The 19,211-nt window shown below is 51.7% G+C and overlaps 1 protein-coding gene across 1 annotated transcript in view; it reads right to left on the bottom strand.

Annotated features, from left to right (window-relative positions):
* The window catches only part of RBFOX2 (RNA binding fox-1 homolog 2), a 168,403-nt gene extending 150,047 nt beyond the window's left edge, over positions 1-18,356 (bottom strand). Inside the window, 2 exon segments of the mRNA XM_066996780.1 lie at positions 18,139-18,293; positions 18,296-18,356. Coding sequence (XP_066852881.1) covers positions 18,139-18,293; positions 18,296-18,341 — 201 coding nt within the window. The 5' untranslated portion in view covers positions 18,342-18,356.
* Positions 18,357-19,211: the final 855 nt, after the last annotated feature.

The following is a 19,211-nucleotide window of genomic DNA, read 5'->3' as shown; positions in this document are numbered from 1 at the left end:
TACAGAAGTATGAAATACTCCTCCAAAAGTATAAAGCACTCTTTATGAGCTCTTAGGAGCTGAGATAACATGAGCACTACAGATTTTTTAAACATTTAATAATAAAATTATTCAGATTAGTAAGACTAGTATCTTAGGCAGATGGGAAACGGTTTCCATTAGGACAATAAAGGAAATGTTTCCCCTCAAAAAAAAAAAAAAGAGGTGATTGCTTTTTAGCACCAACAGCCCTGAAAATGCAGCATATGCAAACGAAGAGTGGCTTAATTTGGATGTAAAAAAATAAGGACGTGGTTTACAGTGAAACCCATGCCACACAGACAAAATATAGGCAGGACAGCAAATGCCACATGCAGAGAGAGGTCAAAAAATGATTACAGCGTGGGAATCCATGCAGGCTCCAGAAGGAAGGGAGCATGAAGGTGGATGGAAACCGAAGCAGACCTGCTGACAGCTGTTTAAACAGCAAAAAGGCCACAGACGGACAGGCCGCAGGGCAACCTGCTTTCATGGACTCAAAGCCACAAGGCTCGCAGATGCCCCAGGGCACCCACAGCCCTAGGGAACTCGATACCCACAGCAGTGAATAATTCAGGCCCCGATCACTTACACGGAGCTAAGGAAAGGCAAAGCCACCCCGCGGGTGCCACCAGCGGAGCGGGAGCCACACAGGGTCGCTTGTTCCCGCACACAGCTCCCTGTGTGCCGCTGCACGGGGACCGGCGCCGGGACCATCATGTGCTCGCCAGCAGCCCGGCCCCCAGGCTGAAGCTGACGAGGATACGGGCAGATCCCCGGCAGCCTCGTCTTCTGTAGGAGCGGCCAGCAGTGGATTATCAGAAATGGGAAAAGCTGGGGAGGAGGAGGGGGAAAAGGATAACAAAAGACAATACAAAAGTGTTTGGGGACATGAAAAATGTTAACCTTCAAAGAGACACGGCTGTTGACTCATGACGTTGTGTCATGCATCAGAGGAAACAGCTTTTGGAAAAAGTCCTCTGTGCTGGTCAGCAACATCTACAGATGACCAGAGACACGCAGACAGCAGGGCCAGCCCTCCGTCTTCTCCACCCAGGCTGAGAAAAGACACTGATAAAAACTCAGCACGCCCCAGAAGCACATTCACTCTCACCACCACTAGGAACGGAAAGACCTCAAGAATCTCATCAGGCTCCCCCAGCCCCAAAAAAACACACCTAATGTCGAAACCGCTGGGCTAGGCTGTGATCCTCAAGGCTAGAGAAGTCCTGGCAGACCCACCCGGTGAGCTGGGTGCTCCTGATTTTAAGGCATGCCTCCCGCAGCACAGGCTGCAACATGACAAAGACGCCTCGGGCACACCACCAGAGCTCCCTCCTACCCCAGCCCCGCGGCCAGATGTGCCCTGACAACGGGTACCCCACATTACCACGCCAACTGAACAAAAGCACGCCGAATCAGCCGGGGCACGAGCAGACGGCAGTTGCAGCAGCCGACGGCAAGAAGCAGAGCCTCAGCACATCCCGGGCAGCTGATAACAGCTCTGAGTCAGCCAGCACCCAGCGCGGTTCCTTCCACCACCACCACTCGTGCTCCCAAGGACTTCCCATCTGTCTGAGCCAGGGCTGGGCGCTGAAACCGCAGTGGCAGCATCCCCGTCTCCGTGAGATGGGCCTCTCGGGCCCCCCATGCTGCTGCTGCTGGCTCTGGTCCACGCTGTGGTACTGCATGAGTTCTGCTGGACAGGCACATGGAAGCGTATAGACCAGGGGGGTGAGTGGAAAAAGAAATAAAAAAAGATATCTCACTCACTAGCACTCTTTTTGCTGCAGGGGCAGACAGACAGGGCAAGGCATCTTATGCACAGATGTCTGTCCCGTTACGGATCTCCCTGGGGCCCGCGAGGGCTCAGACTGCAGCTCAGCAGACAAAGAATCCCAAACCCAACACGAAGCCGCGAGGAAATCCCTGCAAGCCGGGGCTCCAGCAGCAGCTTCATTATCCTCACTGCTTTTCTTATTGTAATTTTTGCACTCTGCTGACTGTTGCAAGCGTAACGTTTGAAATGTACAAATCCATGCAAAAAAAAAAAAAACATGCAGGGGGAAATCATTAACTGTATTTTAGCTGAATAAAACTTGGTTCAGGGCGTATTTAGATCAAGCCTTTTGACATTTCAGATGGCACTGCACCAACATACGTGCGCCAGTGGCTCTTCCTTTGTAAAAAGGTGGGAAGAGAGAGAGGGGAGAAGAATACACAGCCTCAGCCTCAATCACACGTCCTTTTTAACAAGCAAGAATTACTGCATCACTAGATTTGGCGGCAGTACTTAAAAACAAATCGGATTTGGTGAGAGGAAAACAAAACGATTGACTCCTGACATTTGCAACCTGGAGTATATTAGACCGGCTCCTCCATTTATATTTAGTACAACAGCAAAGATAGCAGCGGCCCCCAATTAAACAGAGGCAGAATAATCTTTACCGAGGGATCAAACACACCGGTGCCTGGGCTCCCCGGGACGCCAGGCTCCCGCGCGCTGCGGAAGCCACCGGGTGAGTCACCGCCGCCGCCGTCCCAGCGGGGCACGATCCCGGGGCAGCTGGAAACAGCTGCTGAGATCAACCCAAAGGGGCAGAGGTGTTCGGACGAGATCCTGACGCTGAGCACCCAGACAGCTGGTTTACCCCTCTCACTTCGGCAGGACCGTACACCTCCCGGCACCCCCAGCACCGCCTCCCCATCAAAGGGGACCGAAGGGCACGTTTGAGCTCTGCTGGTGGTTCCCAAAGCTGGGAGAAGCTGAAGCAATGTGCTCGTGCTGGATGGGGAGGCCCTGGGATGAGCTGCCCCACAGCCAGGTCTCAGGCCACATCCCAGGAAAGGAAAGACACACAGACTGGAAGGGACAAAGGGATGCCATCTGGGCACTCACACTTTGGTATCCCTGAGTTTTAACATACGCAGGGGACTTAGAGCTCTCACCAGGCTCCTGACTGAAACCTTTCAAGGAATTTATTGATTTCCTACCAGCTCTTCACTATATAATTTTCCCCACGCTTGCATTGTGTTTGCATTGTGCTGTTTGCACTGGTTGTACTTTAGCACACGCTACCTGATTGAGCGAAAAAAGATAAAGGATGCAGCTCTCCTTTAGCTTCAGATGCACCGTGAAAAGCACAAGAAACCAGCATCTGCTGCCTTCATTACACCCCAACACCTGCAGAGCCACAGAGGTCTGCACACAAGGCAGCAACCGTAAGGTTTTGGCCTTCTGCTAGCGCCACAGCAAAGAAGAAGAATTAGGTGAGCGTCCTGATGCAGAGCTAGCCTCCGTTTCCATAACCAACCCTCTTCGCTCCAAGAAAATAGGAGTTATTTTACACCGCGACCTTCAGCCTGCAGGAAATGGCAAGGTAAGAGTGGAGAAGGAATATTTACAGAGAGGAAACAGCTGGCAAGGGGCCAGAGGAGTTTCTTCAACGTGGAGGAAGTTCTCCAGCTCCCAGTTTCGGTTTCTGGGACAGCTCAGAGCCACCACGCGGATCTCCGCTGCCTTCAGCTGCGAACATCAATCTAAAATGAGACACCTCCCCGGACAATAAAAGGAAGGGTGTGAATCCCCCGGCGAGCCTGCCCAGGAGGTGGAAACACAGCGTGCTTGGCCAAACTTTATTACAAGCCATCTCTGGCCTCTCTCCCCCCACACCCCTTGGCCACGGCGAGTAATTGCCTTTCCCCTTCGCCCGCGGCGCCATCGGCTGCCATGGCAACCGGGGACGATTTTCCTAAATTCGGTCCATTTTCAAGGGCGGCACGCGCGTGCCGATGCACAGCGAGGGGGCGACTTCAAAACTCGGCTCGTCGGGGCGGGCGAACACGCATCCCCCTCCTCGCCTCCTCACAGCCCCTCTCCTCCCGCCTGCTGGCAGGGGACCTGCCCGGCCACACGGCATCCCCGGGGACGTGGCAGCTCCCCAGGCCCGCGCTGTCACCTCACAGCTCCCCACACAGAGCCCAGCCCTCCCACACCCAGCACAGCACATCCCCCGGCACTCTGCTGGGAGGCATCACGGCTTCTCCATTTCAGGTCTGCTTAAGCTGTGTGTGGGGAAAGCTTCACGTTACAGACAAACTAGCCCAACACCTAGGAGGAGCCAGAAGGCATGGTCCTACAACCTTCCCCAAACAAACCGCAGGTTCGTGAGCCACCCCCTCTTTTTACAGGTGACCCAGCAAGCAGGCAGCCACAAGATCCACCCCAGCAGAGTCAGCTGGATTTGAAGGCAAATTCATCTTCATAGAATCATGTCTTGGGTTGGAAGGGGCCTTGAAGAGCACCTAGTCCCATAGGCAGGGATGCCACCCACTAGGTAAGGTTGCCCAGGGCCTCATCTAACCTGGCCTTGAACACCTCCAGGGATGGGGCATCCACAGCTTCTCTGGGCAGCCTGTTCCAGTGCCTCACCACCTCACCAGGAGTAAAGAATTTCCTCCTAACCTCTAATCTAAATCTCCCCTCTTTTAGTTGAAAACCATTCCCCCTCATCCTGTCATTATCTGACGCAGCAAAGAGTCGCTCTCCATCTTTTTTATAAGCCCCCTTTAAGTACTGAAAGGCTGCAATGAGGTCTCCCTGGAACCTTCTCTTCTCCAGGATGAACATCCCCAGCTCTCTCAGCTTTTCTTCATAGGAGAGGTGCTCCAGCCATCTGATCATCCTTGTGGCCCTCCTCTGGACCTCTTCTACCAGCTCCACATCCTCCTTGTGCTGGGGGCCCGGAGCTGGCCACAGTGCTCCAGGTGGGGCCTCACACCATCTCTGAGATCACACCAGAGTGGGAGCTCACAATGGACACAAGCCCTGACTCGTGGGAGAAGGCATTTAAAAAATGAGAAATCTCTACAACCTTTTCCACTGTACCACTTATTTTACACAAGAAATCATGAAGTCTAACAACAGGATGCAGACCCCTACCTGTGTTTCAGTGAGCTCCGGGGCTAGGGAAGGATGGTGCAGTTGAAATGCTGCCGAGCGTCCCTCCTGTTAAGGCACCGGGCTGCTGCAGCACGAGTTGGTGGCAGCAAGCAGCTCATCTGGCATTCCCAAAACACCCTCTGAGGATTATCCTCTTCGACGAGATAGGGGGCAATTAAGCAAGGAGGCCATCTAGTTCAAACCAGAGGAAGGAGGGCCCACTGAACCTGTGCTCTAAGATCTCTGCTCCTCTGCAAACGGCCCAGCGGAGTTGTTTTGTCCCTCTGTGCGTGATCTCTCACCATAATTTCTCTTCCTAGCATCGGTGTTATGTGATTACATGCACAAGGACTTAGGAAGGGCTCAATTCTATGATAACGGAGGCTAGGCTAAAGAATACAGTGATGTTTAACTGCTAAAAACAAAGGATTAAATCTATGGACAGGAACCAAGAGATCTGCTTTGATTCCTGTAAAGCTATCTGCCTTGAATAAACTCTGTGGATACATTAGTCTCCGTCTAGCAATACATGACAAAAACAACTCGGGCCACCTACTGTCTGACCACCCTAGAAGCGGTGGAGGAAAAGGAGCTGTTGGAAATGTCCTCTGTTCCCTTTTCCCTGACATCCCAGCTGTGACTGAACCTCTCCCTCAAGCAACAACACTGCTTCATTTTGCTGTACATCCTCCCTTTCCGAGCAGCACGTGAAAATGATGCTGCATCCTTGCCAGATTCATTGCTGCCCAGGGGGTTAAATACAGCAACAATGAATTGACCAGTCCTGTTAATTTAATTCAGCTACATGGGAAATCTGTAAACAGAAGCAGAAGCCATGACAATACTATCAGAGGGCTCTGAACACACCATTGTATAATTTGCTTTTGGTTACTGCTGCCAACCGCGCAAGGAAGAGGAAATTTTCCTGCCGGATGTTTTACTTTTTTTACTGTTTAAGCTCCTCCAGGTGAGAGGAAAGTATCCCACAGGCACATCGGGTGCTCTACCCAGCCAACTATATTCACATGTAAGACGCTGAATTAGCATTCGACAAGATGACTTCCAGCGACTCCTGACCCAGGCATAATTCAATCGAGGGGGAAGTCGCCGTTGAGGCCCCCGGGGAAGCAGCACCTCTTCTGCTGGAACGGAGATCAGAGGTGCCTCATCCCATCCTTGCTTCCCAGTGCAGCCTTATTTCCACACAGCAGCTGTTCGAATGCGGCCTGTATGAAAATCACTGCATTTTCCGGCAGTAACTTGGTGCAGAGTTGCCTCCGACAACGAGCACTACGCAGTAACTACATAGAAACAGACCTTCCCGAGGGGGAAGCTGCTCACCCAACAGCCTCTGCACCCCAGGAGCACCCTTACGAGACAGAACAATACTTACCTAGGAATTAAAGTTGAGCAGTGGCCTATTAGAAAGTTCTCCACTACTTAGTGTGACCGTATTCATCATCAAAATCCTGCCCAGGAAGTCAGAGCCAGAGCGAGCCTTACAATGGTAGGAATTCACCCATAGCAGGGGAACAATGCCACATGTTTACTCTTGCTCAAAGGGCCCAGAGATTCAGGGACGGTCTTTAAAATCCCATTCTGGGAACAAAAGTAAAAATTGCTAATCCCGGAACGAAGCAGACAGATCACACAACCCCTCAATCTTCATTGCAAAATCTCAGAGACCAGGAATCAAACTGGCAACCTGCAATAAGAAACTGCTCAGTAGGATGGCCACAAGAACTGCATTTCAGACAAACCCTGACGATCAAGTAAAGCACACAAACCAAATAAAAACACTTGACACCACTGTGCCATCAAGGCTGGTCAATTCCTCCACTGTACTACATCTTTTTCAGAGTTTTTGCACCATGTCCTTACCAAGCATCAAATCCAAGAGAAGAAACCCCACGTGCTACGTCACAATAGGATCCCAAGCATAGAGATTTTCCGTTTATTTAGAGACAGACACACTACAGAGATCACAGAAGAGCTTGCTAAGACCTCGTCAGCGACAACGATGAAAAGGCAGACATTTGGCATCCTGGAAAAACTGAGCGCACGCCAGAGCTGAGAGCCCCGAAAGCACACACCTCGTGTAACGCCTGCTCCCGGGGACCGGTGCTGCTTCAAGCAGCGGGTTGTCACCACGTCCACTGCACCACCAGAGGATCCTCGCTCTGCGGGGACAGGACCACCGCCACCCGACTGCAACACCCACACCGACAGCTACTGAAAGCTGACAGAAACAAGAGCTTTTTTACCATAGGATGATAAAAAAGACCTGGCGAAGCGCTGCGCATTCCCCACCCACGTGTTAAAATATGGGCTGGCTAGTCTTTTCCTTTTACATCAATTTTCGGATGCCAGCGTGAAAAGGAAAGAGAACCGGATGACCAAAGGTGAAAAATAGCAGCTGGTGCAGGAAGGATGAGCAGACACACTACAGAAAGCTGCACTGCAAAGCAAGCCAATCCCCCTACCAAACTCCATGAAAGCTGCCAAACCCTGTCCCATGAGGCTACCAAGACTGGAAGTTACTTCTTCTATGGTAAGTGCCTGCAGTAATCACAAATTCCAAAAATGAAACAAACGCCAAGCTCAAAAAAAAAAAAAAAAGGCAAAAACTATCTTCCTGTTTTCACTGGAAAGGTCATGCCTATTTAAGGAAACCTTCCCAAGCAACATGGACATGCTCCATCGACATCCATCAACTAACAGCCCAGAGTTAACTGCAGTCACTCATCAAAAAATTCACGGTCCTTAAAACAGTCGTGGTCCGAGCTATGAATCCAACCCGTGCTCCTCCTGGCAAGCAAAGCAGTCAGGAATAACTGATACTACTCAACATCAACACGGCAATTCACTGACCGGTAGAGGAGGAGGAATCTCTACTTACCCCTTCAGCCCCGAGTAATAGGAGGAAAAAAAAAAAGAAAAACACAGAAAAAGCCTCACAGTGCCTCCATCTATTCTAGTCAACGCCTTCCCCATGGAGAACACCCATCCCTGAGAGCATCTGCACATCAGTCAAGAAGTCTGATTTAAAGAAAGCTCAGATATGTTCCCAAGCCAACAGAGAGAGAGATTTCAGGCCAAAACATAAAGCACCAACAATTTTTAGTAATGTAACTTTGTGATTTATCAACAGATAGAGTTATTCTTCCAAATCTGCAATATTTAGCACGACCACATGACACCCCTGTTAAACTTGAAAAAAAGACGGAAGAGATGGGAAGATGGTGGTGAAAGGCAAGAATTCCCTCCTGGAAATATGCAGTCAGCAGATAGTGACACACCGACAACACAGACCTAATTATATGCATTATTTCAACTTCCTGGCATGTTCCTCACACACACACGTCTCATAAATGGATAACTGGAACACACACTCAAATGTTAGCCTCGGTCTCGTTCACCACATCCAAGTCCATCACAACAGCCCAGTTCTCGGACAAGACTAACTTGTGGGTCAGAAGTGGGAAGTGGAAGGACGGATGGAGAGATGGGAACGTTAAGACAAGTTAAGTCACGCTATAACCTTCTTCATTTAAAAAAAAAAAAACAATCAAAACTGACTTTTTTTCCTCTCCCTCTCCTCTTTTATGAAGTTTCCTCTGATCCACAATGGATGTTTAACCACGACGTGGCCAGCACTATTCACGAACGCTGCCGTCAACTCCTGCTGAATCCATCCCACCCTGGCAAACGATGGTCTTGCCTCTGTGACTGGTGGCTGTGACCTCTCAACCCACAACATGAGGTACTTGGCTTGAAGGCCATTACTCTTAGGGGACTTGAACTAGCCCAGAGAGTCAGAAGTCTCCAAGAAGTGCTTAGGTATAAAGGGGATGGGGAGAAAAAGCTGTTAGACTCCCCTGGTGACATTAGCAGGTGCCAGATCTTCGCTCACTGGCTACACATGAGCACTGGGAGGCCTCCTGCCTCATCTTCTCCTCTTCTCTTCACGGCAACAGGAGTTCCTGAGACACATGTTGATGCACAAGGAAGGCACTGCCAGGTTGGTCTTTACCTCCTCCTGGGAAAAGGCAGTGGGATGGGGTGGTTTTTCTTCCCTTGCAGCTTTATACTACTTTCGGTGCTGTAGTCTGACAATCCAGGCCACAAGAGCAGGCATCCAGTCCAAAATCCTCACCCTGTTCTCCAGGGCTCTCTGCAGACGGCAGAGTCCCAGCCGCACGGCACATTTCTATACCCCATTTTCTCAGTACCATCCTCAGGTAACAAGAAGAAGAGAACAGAACCAAACGCTCGCGCAGAGCAGCAAAAAGCAGGCACTGATGGGATGCGCCAGCAAGGAGGGAGATATCAAGTCCATGATCACTCAAGTACTCCTCACCCAAGACATCCAAATCCCAAGTAGTAGAATTGTTCTGCTGTCTGAACGTGCTTCAGATCGCTCCCGTCTCCTCCTGCTAGCCCCACAGCACCCACGCCAGGACCTGGGTCCCCACGGAAGAAGCACCCATTGCTGGCACCCGTCATGGCCAGCTCAGAGTGCCCTGAAGACCAGAGGTGCCGGTCCTGGTCCTCCTCGCAGCCAGGATGGGGAGCTGGTCCCCATCCCTCCTGTCTGCACAGCAGCTTGCTGCTCATTAAAAGAGCAAAAAATATTTATTTATTTATTTGGTTTACTTAAAAGGCAAGGTAGCTACATTCTCTGCTAGAATAGCATTTCAATTGCGAAAGTCGAGAGCTCCGCATTTAAAAACACCAGTTACAGCTATCCGTGTAACTCCATTTGGTTTCCTATAAGCAAATAAGATTATATGTAATTTTTCCTGACTCACATCTGATTCAAGCCCAGCTCTGAGAAGAAACAATGGCTGTGTAACATGCTTCTCCATCACTGCAGAAACTGAGAGCCTCAGGGGTTTGGAGCTAAAGGCCAGCAACATCCCTTCTACTTAGAAAGTTTCATTTCAAACCTCACTCATCCTATAAGGTCAGTTTCTTTACAATGCTGACCAAGTAACTTAGTTCAAGCTTTTCCACTTTTTTTTTTTTCAGATGAAGACTACATCACTTTTTATTTGCCCAACATGACACGTTTAGAGATCAGCCTGTGGCAATGGTGGAAGCTGTAGAGAGCTGTAGATCAAGTGTTTAAACATCAAAAGAAACCCATCAGCTACAGTAAAAACAAATAAAAATAGTAATGAAAAAAATCAGGTTGCAGGTGTCAGTAGGATTTTTGCAAAACTGGCTGCATTACCAGTACCTCAGCTCCTCATTTCCTACAATAAAAGATAATATACCTTTCCTACCTCTGAGGAAAACAGCAAAAATAAGATCATTAGTATCTCTGAAGCACCCACGCTACCGTGGTGAGTACCACAGAAAAGACCATTAAAAATTAATAGTTTTGTATTCAGCTCATGGTTTAGATTATCTGCAGTAAATACGGTTTGGGGTCATGCATTAGATGAAAAGAAGAAATGAAATATTGAACAGCTCTCAATCCAAAGCCTGAACTCACACCCATTTTAAGCGATAACAAAACTCCTGCTAGATTTAATAGCACTTCGGTGAGTGCTATCCATTTGAAGCCCTTAGAGATGAAGTCATCTACAAAAACCTAAAGCGTGCGACCGCAAGATTCAGACCCCACACGGTGCCTTCTTGTCACATCACAAGAGACATTCAGATCTTGACAGAACAGCAGAAGCGAGGTCCATGTTTCACTGCCTCAGTTTCCCCCATGATCTGGACCAACATCACAGAAGCTCCTGCTTCCTCTCCTATGTCCCACCAGCCCCAGGACAACGTCTGCCACACTGTGCAGCCACCTTCCACCTCCTTTGGGACGCCCCATGGTTGAATCAGGCCCTGCTGTGACCACAGCACGACCCAATGCTCCTTCCCCAGCCGAGCCTTTTGGATTCCTACGTGTTACCCCAGGTTGCGTGCCTGGTCCCACTCACGGGACCAAGAGAAGCATCACTTGAAAGTTGTCTTTGATCCCAGAAGCTACCACAGCTCCCTCAAAAGCTGAGCTTCCCCAAGTGCCTAGAACCCAACGACAAGGCGAAGCACCTACAAATGTACTCCATCCCCACCCAGCTTCACTCCAAGGCTACGCAGGGCTTTGGACTGGAAGCAAACACAGGAAAGGGGCCTCTTGGAAAGAATTTGAGTCTGGGATAGAAGAAAAAGAAAGGAAATGGAGAAGTCCTTTAACGCACGCTCTTCCCTTCATTTCTTCTTCCCATGAGAAGGATGCAAAGCCACAAAAGAGAACAAAAAAAAAAATCAAAGCGGGGCAGGAACTGCTCAGAAGCACCCTCCCATGCGCTGCCGTCCAAGAGCAGCATCCCATCTGCCTACACCGCCTACAAAACCCAGGGCTGGAAGGAGAAGGCGCCCAGCAGAGCCCGGCTCTCCCAGCGCCTCGCCAGCCCGCCGTGGGCAGCAGAGACTCTCGTAAAACCGACATTTCCCACCCCACCGCCAGCGCGGAAACGGCAACCTCCAGCAGCAAATTATAGGCCCGGGATCGCAGCTCCAGCCCCTTCCCAGCCCACGCGGCACTAAATCGGGCCTTGCACGCGAAGCCTTGGCGGGGTTTCACTCCCGGGCATCGCACCCCACGGCGAGGGCCGCCCCGGGTGCCCGCGAGGATCCCCCCTCCGGCAGCAGCAGGGGCAGAGCTCTGCGGAAAGCCGCGGCGAAAAGGAGCGCGCTGCAAGAAACCTGAGCTGCATCCAGATCCCAGGGCCTCAAAGCCTCAAGGGAGAATATTTTGATATTTGCAACACGCAGGAACGCCACATAAGGTTGCTTCTTTAGCCTCGCTATTAAAGGAAATTTAGCTACATACAGCCACAGGGTAAAAAGCGCCGCCGCTTTTTTTTTTTTCCCCCCTTCCCCTCCCCTTAAATGGCGCGTGTTTTTCCCCATTTCTATGCTAAGTAATACTTAGCATTATTGCCGAGGTAATTACGAGCAGATAAAACCCAAGAAAGTCATAAAGAAAAAAAAGCAACAACCGCTTCTAGCCCACACTCTTTGAAGCGAGCATCCAATTTTCCTGCACAGCGAACTCTCCTAGACAAAGGCGGCGACAAGCAACGGCAACGGGAAGGCGCAGCCACTTTACCAACATCCCACTGTCCTACACAAGAGATGCGAGCGCGAGATCTCACGGCCTCTTTTCTAATTGCTATGAATCACAGGCCCGCCTTGCCCACGCTCCGAAGGTTAGTAGGTGGCAGTGGTAGAGCTGATTGAACACCAATGCCTCGCCGGGTGAGCTAGCGGAAACGGCACTGCTCTACCCAAACAGACGCTGGATCGGGCTCAAATTCAGCTGCTGTCCCTCATTAAACAACGGGACTTTTGTATACAACCTTTCCTACTTTGCAGCTACTTCAATGCATCACATCGCAGAGTCCCGTTTCCCTCGGTCCAACCTCCGAGCTGCTGCGGGTGGTTTCAACACATGCCATACGTACGCATGACGAGCCAAATGGGAATGGCTCACAAGCGTCTTCCTAAACATCCCGGGCATCATCCAGAAGCGAGAACTCATCCTGGAAATGTCAAGATGCAACGGCCCCTTCTCAGAGAAACCAGGGACACGGTCCCAGAGGCACCCCAGCAGGATTTTGCAGCACAGCACAGCGGCAGCATGACAAGGGGCACTGCGGGCCAGGATGGCCATACAGTCCAAACCCCGCAAGGACCAAGGCCTGGCGTGTTGCAGCCTTTCCAAAACGTCCTGCAGGAACAGAGGCTTGCTCGTGAAAGAGAAACAAGGGCAGGGGGGAGCATCCTGAGGAAGAATAGCTCGTATTCTCGAAGAATATCACGTATCTCTCAAAATAGCACTTTCCCGAGTTTAGAAAAGATTGCAGGCAAAATTAAATTTACTGGAGAGCAAAGGCAGCTACAGGCCCAAAACGCGGTCAAGCAGCTCTAATCCCTAAACATCGGGATTATCTCATGACAGCTACACTCCAGCCTCCATTCAATAGCACTGTAAAATGTAGATCAACAGGATGCTTCAATGAACTGGAACTCGTTACCTCTAATTGCTTCTCTCACTTCACTTCTGGACGTCCCTCTGATCCCTTAGCCACATCGTTTCAAAAGCACACACAGAGAGGTCAAGTAATATGCAAGACGGGCAAATCAAATAACAGGTTTCCCGTCGGCCAAAACACCGGCCCTTCTCTTTTACTTTGTATGAAAGTTTGGGTTTGCCCCGCGTCACGAGACGAGCCAGCAGCACACAGCGACGGGTTTTAGAGCACTTCCAACCGATGTGACCCCAAACGCCCTCCCGAGGGGCAGAGGTCCCTGCGCAGCAGCCCAGCAGCTGCTAGCGATAGGCTTATTTTGCAAGCTACCAGCGACCCGTCCTCCGGCTGCGGTCTCTGGGGGGCCTGGACCACACGCAAAGCCCAGCCCAGTATCACTTCCACACGTCTCCCACCACTGCCCAACCTGGCTCTGGCTTCCCTCCCGCTAATGCGAATGAAGCAGTTAATTTTTTCTTTTATTTTATTTCTATTACCGCTGCCTCCTTTGCCTCTCCTGTGCCCTGGTCTTCCTGCTGCCACCACGCTCCCTGCAAGGAGAGCGGCTGGCAGCCCTCGGTGCAGCCACCACGTAGCACCCAGCTGACCCCCTGAAAGCAGAGGTGTGAACCCCAAATGACAAAGGACGAGGTGGGAGCCCCACTGGCGAGGTCGCTGGGTGGAAAAGAGGACGGAGAGTACTTCATGGGACGTGCCCCGGAGAGCGGCACGCCGGTCTGAGCTCAGCTGCGACAGCGAGGTGGGCAGCCCCAGCAAAAAGGGCAGGGAGAGCCCAGGCTCCCTGCAAAATGCCAGCACGCTCGTGTTTCTCAATGGGAACTCTGAAAAGGACAAATTAACCAGCATATGTGTACAGCTGGTACACGCACTCAGAAGGAAACCATCTCCTGTAGAGCCAGACCTCTGTTCGGCTTCCAGCCTCTCAACTCTGGCCATCACCTTTGAACACAAACCTCTGAAACCCAAAGAGAAATACCAACAGAGCCTGTAGGGGTACTAAAGTATCCTGAATACTTTACTCGAGCTTTCCATTTTCCTGAGCGTGGCAGGAAAAGAGCCAACTTTAAAGTGCTCTCAGCATCTCTGTAATCCCAACTCCAAGCCTGCGCGCCAAAAGTTTTCTTTGAACTGGAGATTTTCTAAGTCCTCCCAGACTGTGTCAGGTAACTCCTAACACTCAAATATTTAGGTAAAAAAAAATAAGACAAAAGCAAACAGAGAAGCAACAACAAGCTAGAAGGTGATTGATTCATTATGCCTCAGCACCCTGGCAATAGTCTGTCCAAACAGCATCCCAGGAAACCTCATCCTGGATCCGAGGCAGGGGTCAGCTTTTAAAGACTGGAACTGCATTTCTTTTCTGAAACGTGGCTCCACATGTCTTTATGAAAATGGCCACACTGTGAATAATAAGAGGGAGGAAAAACTAACCTGACTGCACAGCGTTTCCGTGATTTACTGGAACTCGACGTTCTCCTCCGTGAGATTTAAACATACAGATTTCCACAGGGTCACTCGCAGTGCAAAAGCTGTTATTCACAGACCCCTTCTGCTTTATGGTCCCCGTCAGCCCTCTTACTTATAAAACCCAAACCCATCTTTGGAAACTATTAGCGGATTTGTTTCTTGCCCTCCTCTGAAGCACCATTAAAGGGCCATAGCTTGAACTGGGACAACAAGTGGAGCATGCTGGTGCTCTTGCTTGTATTGATATCCTTCCTGGGCATGTAGCTAGTGTGCTTTGCTTGAGGTTAAGCAGACAGCTAGATTTCAGACCAAACAGGAATTTTCTCCCCAGTCAAATTGGCAATAGCTGCTGGATCCCTGCCCTCTCCCGCTGCAGGAGCCTTCGCTCTCATCCTGGGATCAACCAGGAATCTCCATCTCCCCAACCTCCCACCACAGCACCAGTAATGCCCCTGATCCTCCCTTCAGTCCAAGGTTTCCCACCTTCATCCTAGAGAGATTCGAGCTGGTAGGGGGTGTTAAAGAGCATCTTCTGGCTCACAGCAGGAGGAGAAACAGCATGGATTTTCTTGCAGAGTGAAGACTTATGGTCTATTACATCATTATTTACAGTCGCTGGGGACTGATCTCAGCAACACCAGTCATTTTTATGAACCCCACGCAGACCTGCCTGAATGGCAACACAAAGTCACTCGTCACTGCCTTTAGAAGTTGACAGGGACTAGGTAAGGTACAGACCTGAAGCTGCACTAACAGCCTTCCCTGACCAGTCACGTTTACCACTGCAGAAGAGCAATTTCCCCCCCAGGTACTCAAGGGTACCAAACACAAGTCGTTCTTGGAAGAGGAACAAGGATCAGCTCACACTTTGCATCTCAGCCCTACCACGCTGCTCTCAGACACAACTTTAATTCACCAACCAGACTAGATCTCATAACAAAGCCAAATCAAAATTCACCTTGGGTACTGAATGGTCAGTTGATCAACTCGTTCAGCCTTGTGCGATGCAACCAGAAAATAATTCAATAATAACTTCCTAGAGCAGCGTAAGCTGGCTGGTATGCTTCCAGCACCCTGATGGGGAAGGTGAACACTGCACCGAGGCATGACACCCTCATCTGCAGCTCCAAAGAGAAAGAAGGGACCCGTTCCAGCTAACCACAACATTTCTTTCCTCCTCTAAGTCTCCTCCTCTAAGAGACTTTCAAAGACGAGATCCTCGCAAGGGTACTTCCATCTGTGCAGCAGTTGACCTCTTCCAAAAAGCAGCAAACACAGCTGCATCAACAACTGCACTTGGGTGCAGTGACTTAAGCCAATATAACTTTTTTCCCCTCTGTTAGGGTCTATTTTTACCCAGACCAGCAAGCTGATCCAAATGATTCAACTCACCCAAGCCAGCAGACAGAGCCAGCTCCTAGCTAGTATCTAAACAGTTAAGAAGCAGCAGTACCTTTGGGGCTGTTCTTTTCCAAAGCTTACAAACACATCCAAATACTTCCAGGAGACATTCCTGGCTGGTGGTATTCGATTTTTGCCACTTACGGACCTCAGGGAGCTAAAAAGCAGCAGCTTGCGCTGGACCTATTCCTCCCACGCCGCGATTAACTAAAGTATGTCCCAGGAGCAGATAGCAGCCATGATCCGATTTGTCCCAATCCCAACTCAAGCAGCTTTACACCACCCTCCTAACAAGATCAGCACTGGCCAAGCACCGTTTATCCAGCCTGATCAGAGATGGATTAGATAATGAAACCCTAACTGCATAAGCTGTCTGAGCACGCTCGCCTGAGACAGCAGAAAACAAGCAGCCCAAAAAATTTAAGGGATACTTCAAGCTTAAAAGCATGCTTTGCTCCAAGATCTTAGTAACCAGCTACTATCTTGTCCTCCTGCGGGCTAGGTTTGATATTTCATGTTAACAGACCAAAAAAACACCACTATTAGTCTTACGGTTGCATCACTAATTGCTATAGCTAAACTATTTCTTTCAGCAATAGAAGCTGTACACATGTCCTGAGCCATCAGTATGTACGAGTTATGCACGGAAGGAACCGTAGCAAGCACGGCACCCCGGGATTCCTCCCAGTCAGCCTCGAAACACGAGGTCACGGAGTTTACACAGCAGCAGCCTGTGGCTCTGGAGCAGGAAGTAGAAAATTGACAGGATCTGCAGGAAAAACAAGGTACAACAGTTGCTGGTGTTATTTCCAGCTTCCAGAAAGCCTCTAGTACATATGAAAAAAAAAAAAAAAAGAATAGGCTCTTTATTCCTCTCGTAAGCATTACGTACAGTTAAACATAGAGAATTTGCTAAAAAGGAACCCGTTATTTTCAAATGAAGTATTTCTAAAGTCAACACTATCTGAACAGAAATCCTCATGAAAGGCCACCTTATGTTACGCTTTAAGGTACAAAGATATAGGATTTCAAAACATTAGAGAACACATCTTCCTGGCGCAGAAATCGTTTGTACGACTGGCTTCGACTTCGGTGTTTTGTGCTTACAACCAGGACGAGATTCTCCAAACAAACCACCACTCTCCTTAGCCCTAAAAAACGTCAAGTGAAACTTCTGGCCAAAATAGAGCGCATGGGTGCTCCATTGCCTATGTACACATACAGATCAGATGTTCATCCTTTATGTTCAAAAGACTGAAGAATCTTTTCATGTGCATACATACAGAAAGATGACAATTACACCAATTACACCAAGAACATCAAGTAACTACAGTATGGGGATCCTGGTCTGAAGACCGGTTATATTGACCATAGACGTTTCATTTTAAACCTGGACTTTATTCATTGCGTTTCTCTGCATAATTTCTCTGCTGTTTGCCAGCGTTTGACATGGAAACCCAGCCTGATGTTCTGCTCGGAGCCACAATTAACCCCTGCTACTGCTAACAGGGCTGCACACTGCTGCGTGTGCCTGCTGTGGGAGTCCCACGTCTGAACGCTGCGATCTTACTACCGCGTAGCATTCGCTGAGCAGAGAGCAAAACGCTTTCCTTCGTTTCAGTACTGAGCAGAGCCTTTGCTGGGTATAGAAATTGTGCCAGCTTTTGTGGAAAAAAAAAATAATAATTTTAAGACCAGTTGAAGTCCCTTTGTAGGGATCTCCAGCAGATGAACCGGCCTGTGTCGATACCAGAGGTTTTAGCACCAGTTGCAATAAATGGGTGCATCTCCGCAGGTCAATGGGCGCATCTCCTGCGGGATGCGTGCCCCCAGAGCTGGGCAGACCTCACACCACCGTGCTCGCGCCCATCGTAATTCCCAGCTGCACAAGGTGTGGGTGCTCCCTGGGCTCCTTCTGGGAAGCGGGGTGTCGGAGAAGCCGTGGCTCCAGGGACGTCGGAGCCGGGCGAGCCCCACGCGGGGTGCGAGGCCAAGGCGGGACGCGGCGATGCCACGGGGACACCCACCCTGCTGGCACCTCCAGCGGGAGGTCCTTTGGGGGGCACCTGGCCTCGACCTGACCCAGAGGGGTGCAAGGAGCCGGGATGGGCGAACCGCGCCGCGTCCCTGCGGGCGAAGCACCCCAGAAGCGGACAAAGGGGACACCCACGAGGGGGTGCCCGGGGGGGGGGGGGGGGGCTGAGTCTCCGCTGCCCGGCCCGATTCTCCCCCCGTACCCCCGGCTACCTGCATGCCGCCGCCCTCGGCCTCCGCCTCGGTCCGCAGCCTCTTGCTGTGGCCGCCCTCGGCGCCGTCCCCGCCGGGCATGGGCTGCTCCGGCTCCGGCTCCCGCTTCACGCCGCGGGCGGCCCCGCCGTTACCGCCGGCGGCCAGGAGCTGCGCTGCTGCTGCTGCTGCTGCTGCTGCGGGGGCTGGCCGCCCTCCGCCATCCGCGCCGCCGGAGCCCCGGCCGCCCCCCGCCGCGGTGGCCCCGCTGTCAGCACGGCGCCCGGCCCCGCCGGAGGACGACGACGACGACGACGAGGAGGAGGAGGAGGAGGAGGAGGATCGGGGAAGGGGACGGGGAGGGGGGGGGGGGGGGCGCCGCGGCCCCGGAGGCGGCGCGGGCGCGGCGGGCTCGGAGCCACCGGAGCGGCTCGGGCACGGGGAGGGGCCGAAGCCCCTCGGCAATCTCCGGAAGCGCCCGCCCGGGGAGCCGAAGCCGCGCGACCCCCGCTCGGCAACCTTCGGAGGAGGCGGAGGCGGGCGGGGCGAGAGGGGCGGGGCCGTGGGGGAAGGGGGCGTGGCTATACGAACTATAGGAAGGGGGCGGGGCCGCCGCGGGGAGCGGGGCGGCCGGGAGCGAGGCCGCGAAAATGGCCGCCGGGGGCCGGCTGCGGGCGCGGCGCGGGGAGGGGGCGGGCGGCGGCTTGAAGTGTGGTGTTTGTCATTAAAAGGCGCTTAAAGTGGGGCGTTCCTGTCACGGGGTGACAGAAAACAGAGGCTCGTCTCCTCCAGTGGCAGGGGAATGTCTTACTCGTGCCGCTCGTTCCGGGAAAGGCATTCCCATCCTCATCCTCGTGGGGGGCGGAGGTTGCAGGGGACCCCCCAGGGACCCCCAGAAACTTCGGCTGATCTCTCTGGGGAGCCGGCCTGGACCAAAGCCAGCAGTAGACGGCTCGGAGGCACCACCCAGGGGCGCTCCTCTCGCCCCGTGATGCCCGATGCTCCCGTCGAGGACCGCTGGAGGAAGGCATTTCCCCCTGTCCTCTGCTCCCACCTCCGCCAGCCCCGGTGGGCGCCCAGAGCACGCGGGTCCC

This window comes from Anser cygnoides, chromosome 1 (assembly GCF_040182565.1).
Source record: "Anser cygnoides isolate HZ-2024a breed goose chromosome 1, Taihu_goose_T2T_genome, whole genome shotgun sequence".
In the NCBI taxonomy this organism is placed as follows: Eukaryota; Metazoa; Chordata; class Aves; order Anseriformes; family Anatidae; genus Anser; species Anser cygnoides.
This window is presented reverse-complemented; position numbering and strand designations above follow the sequence as displayed.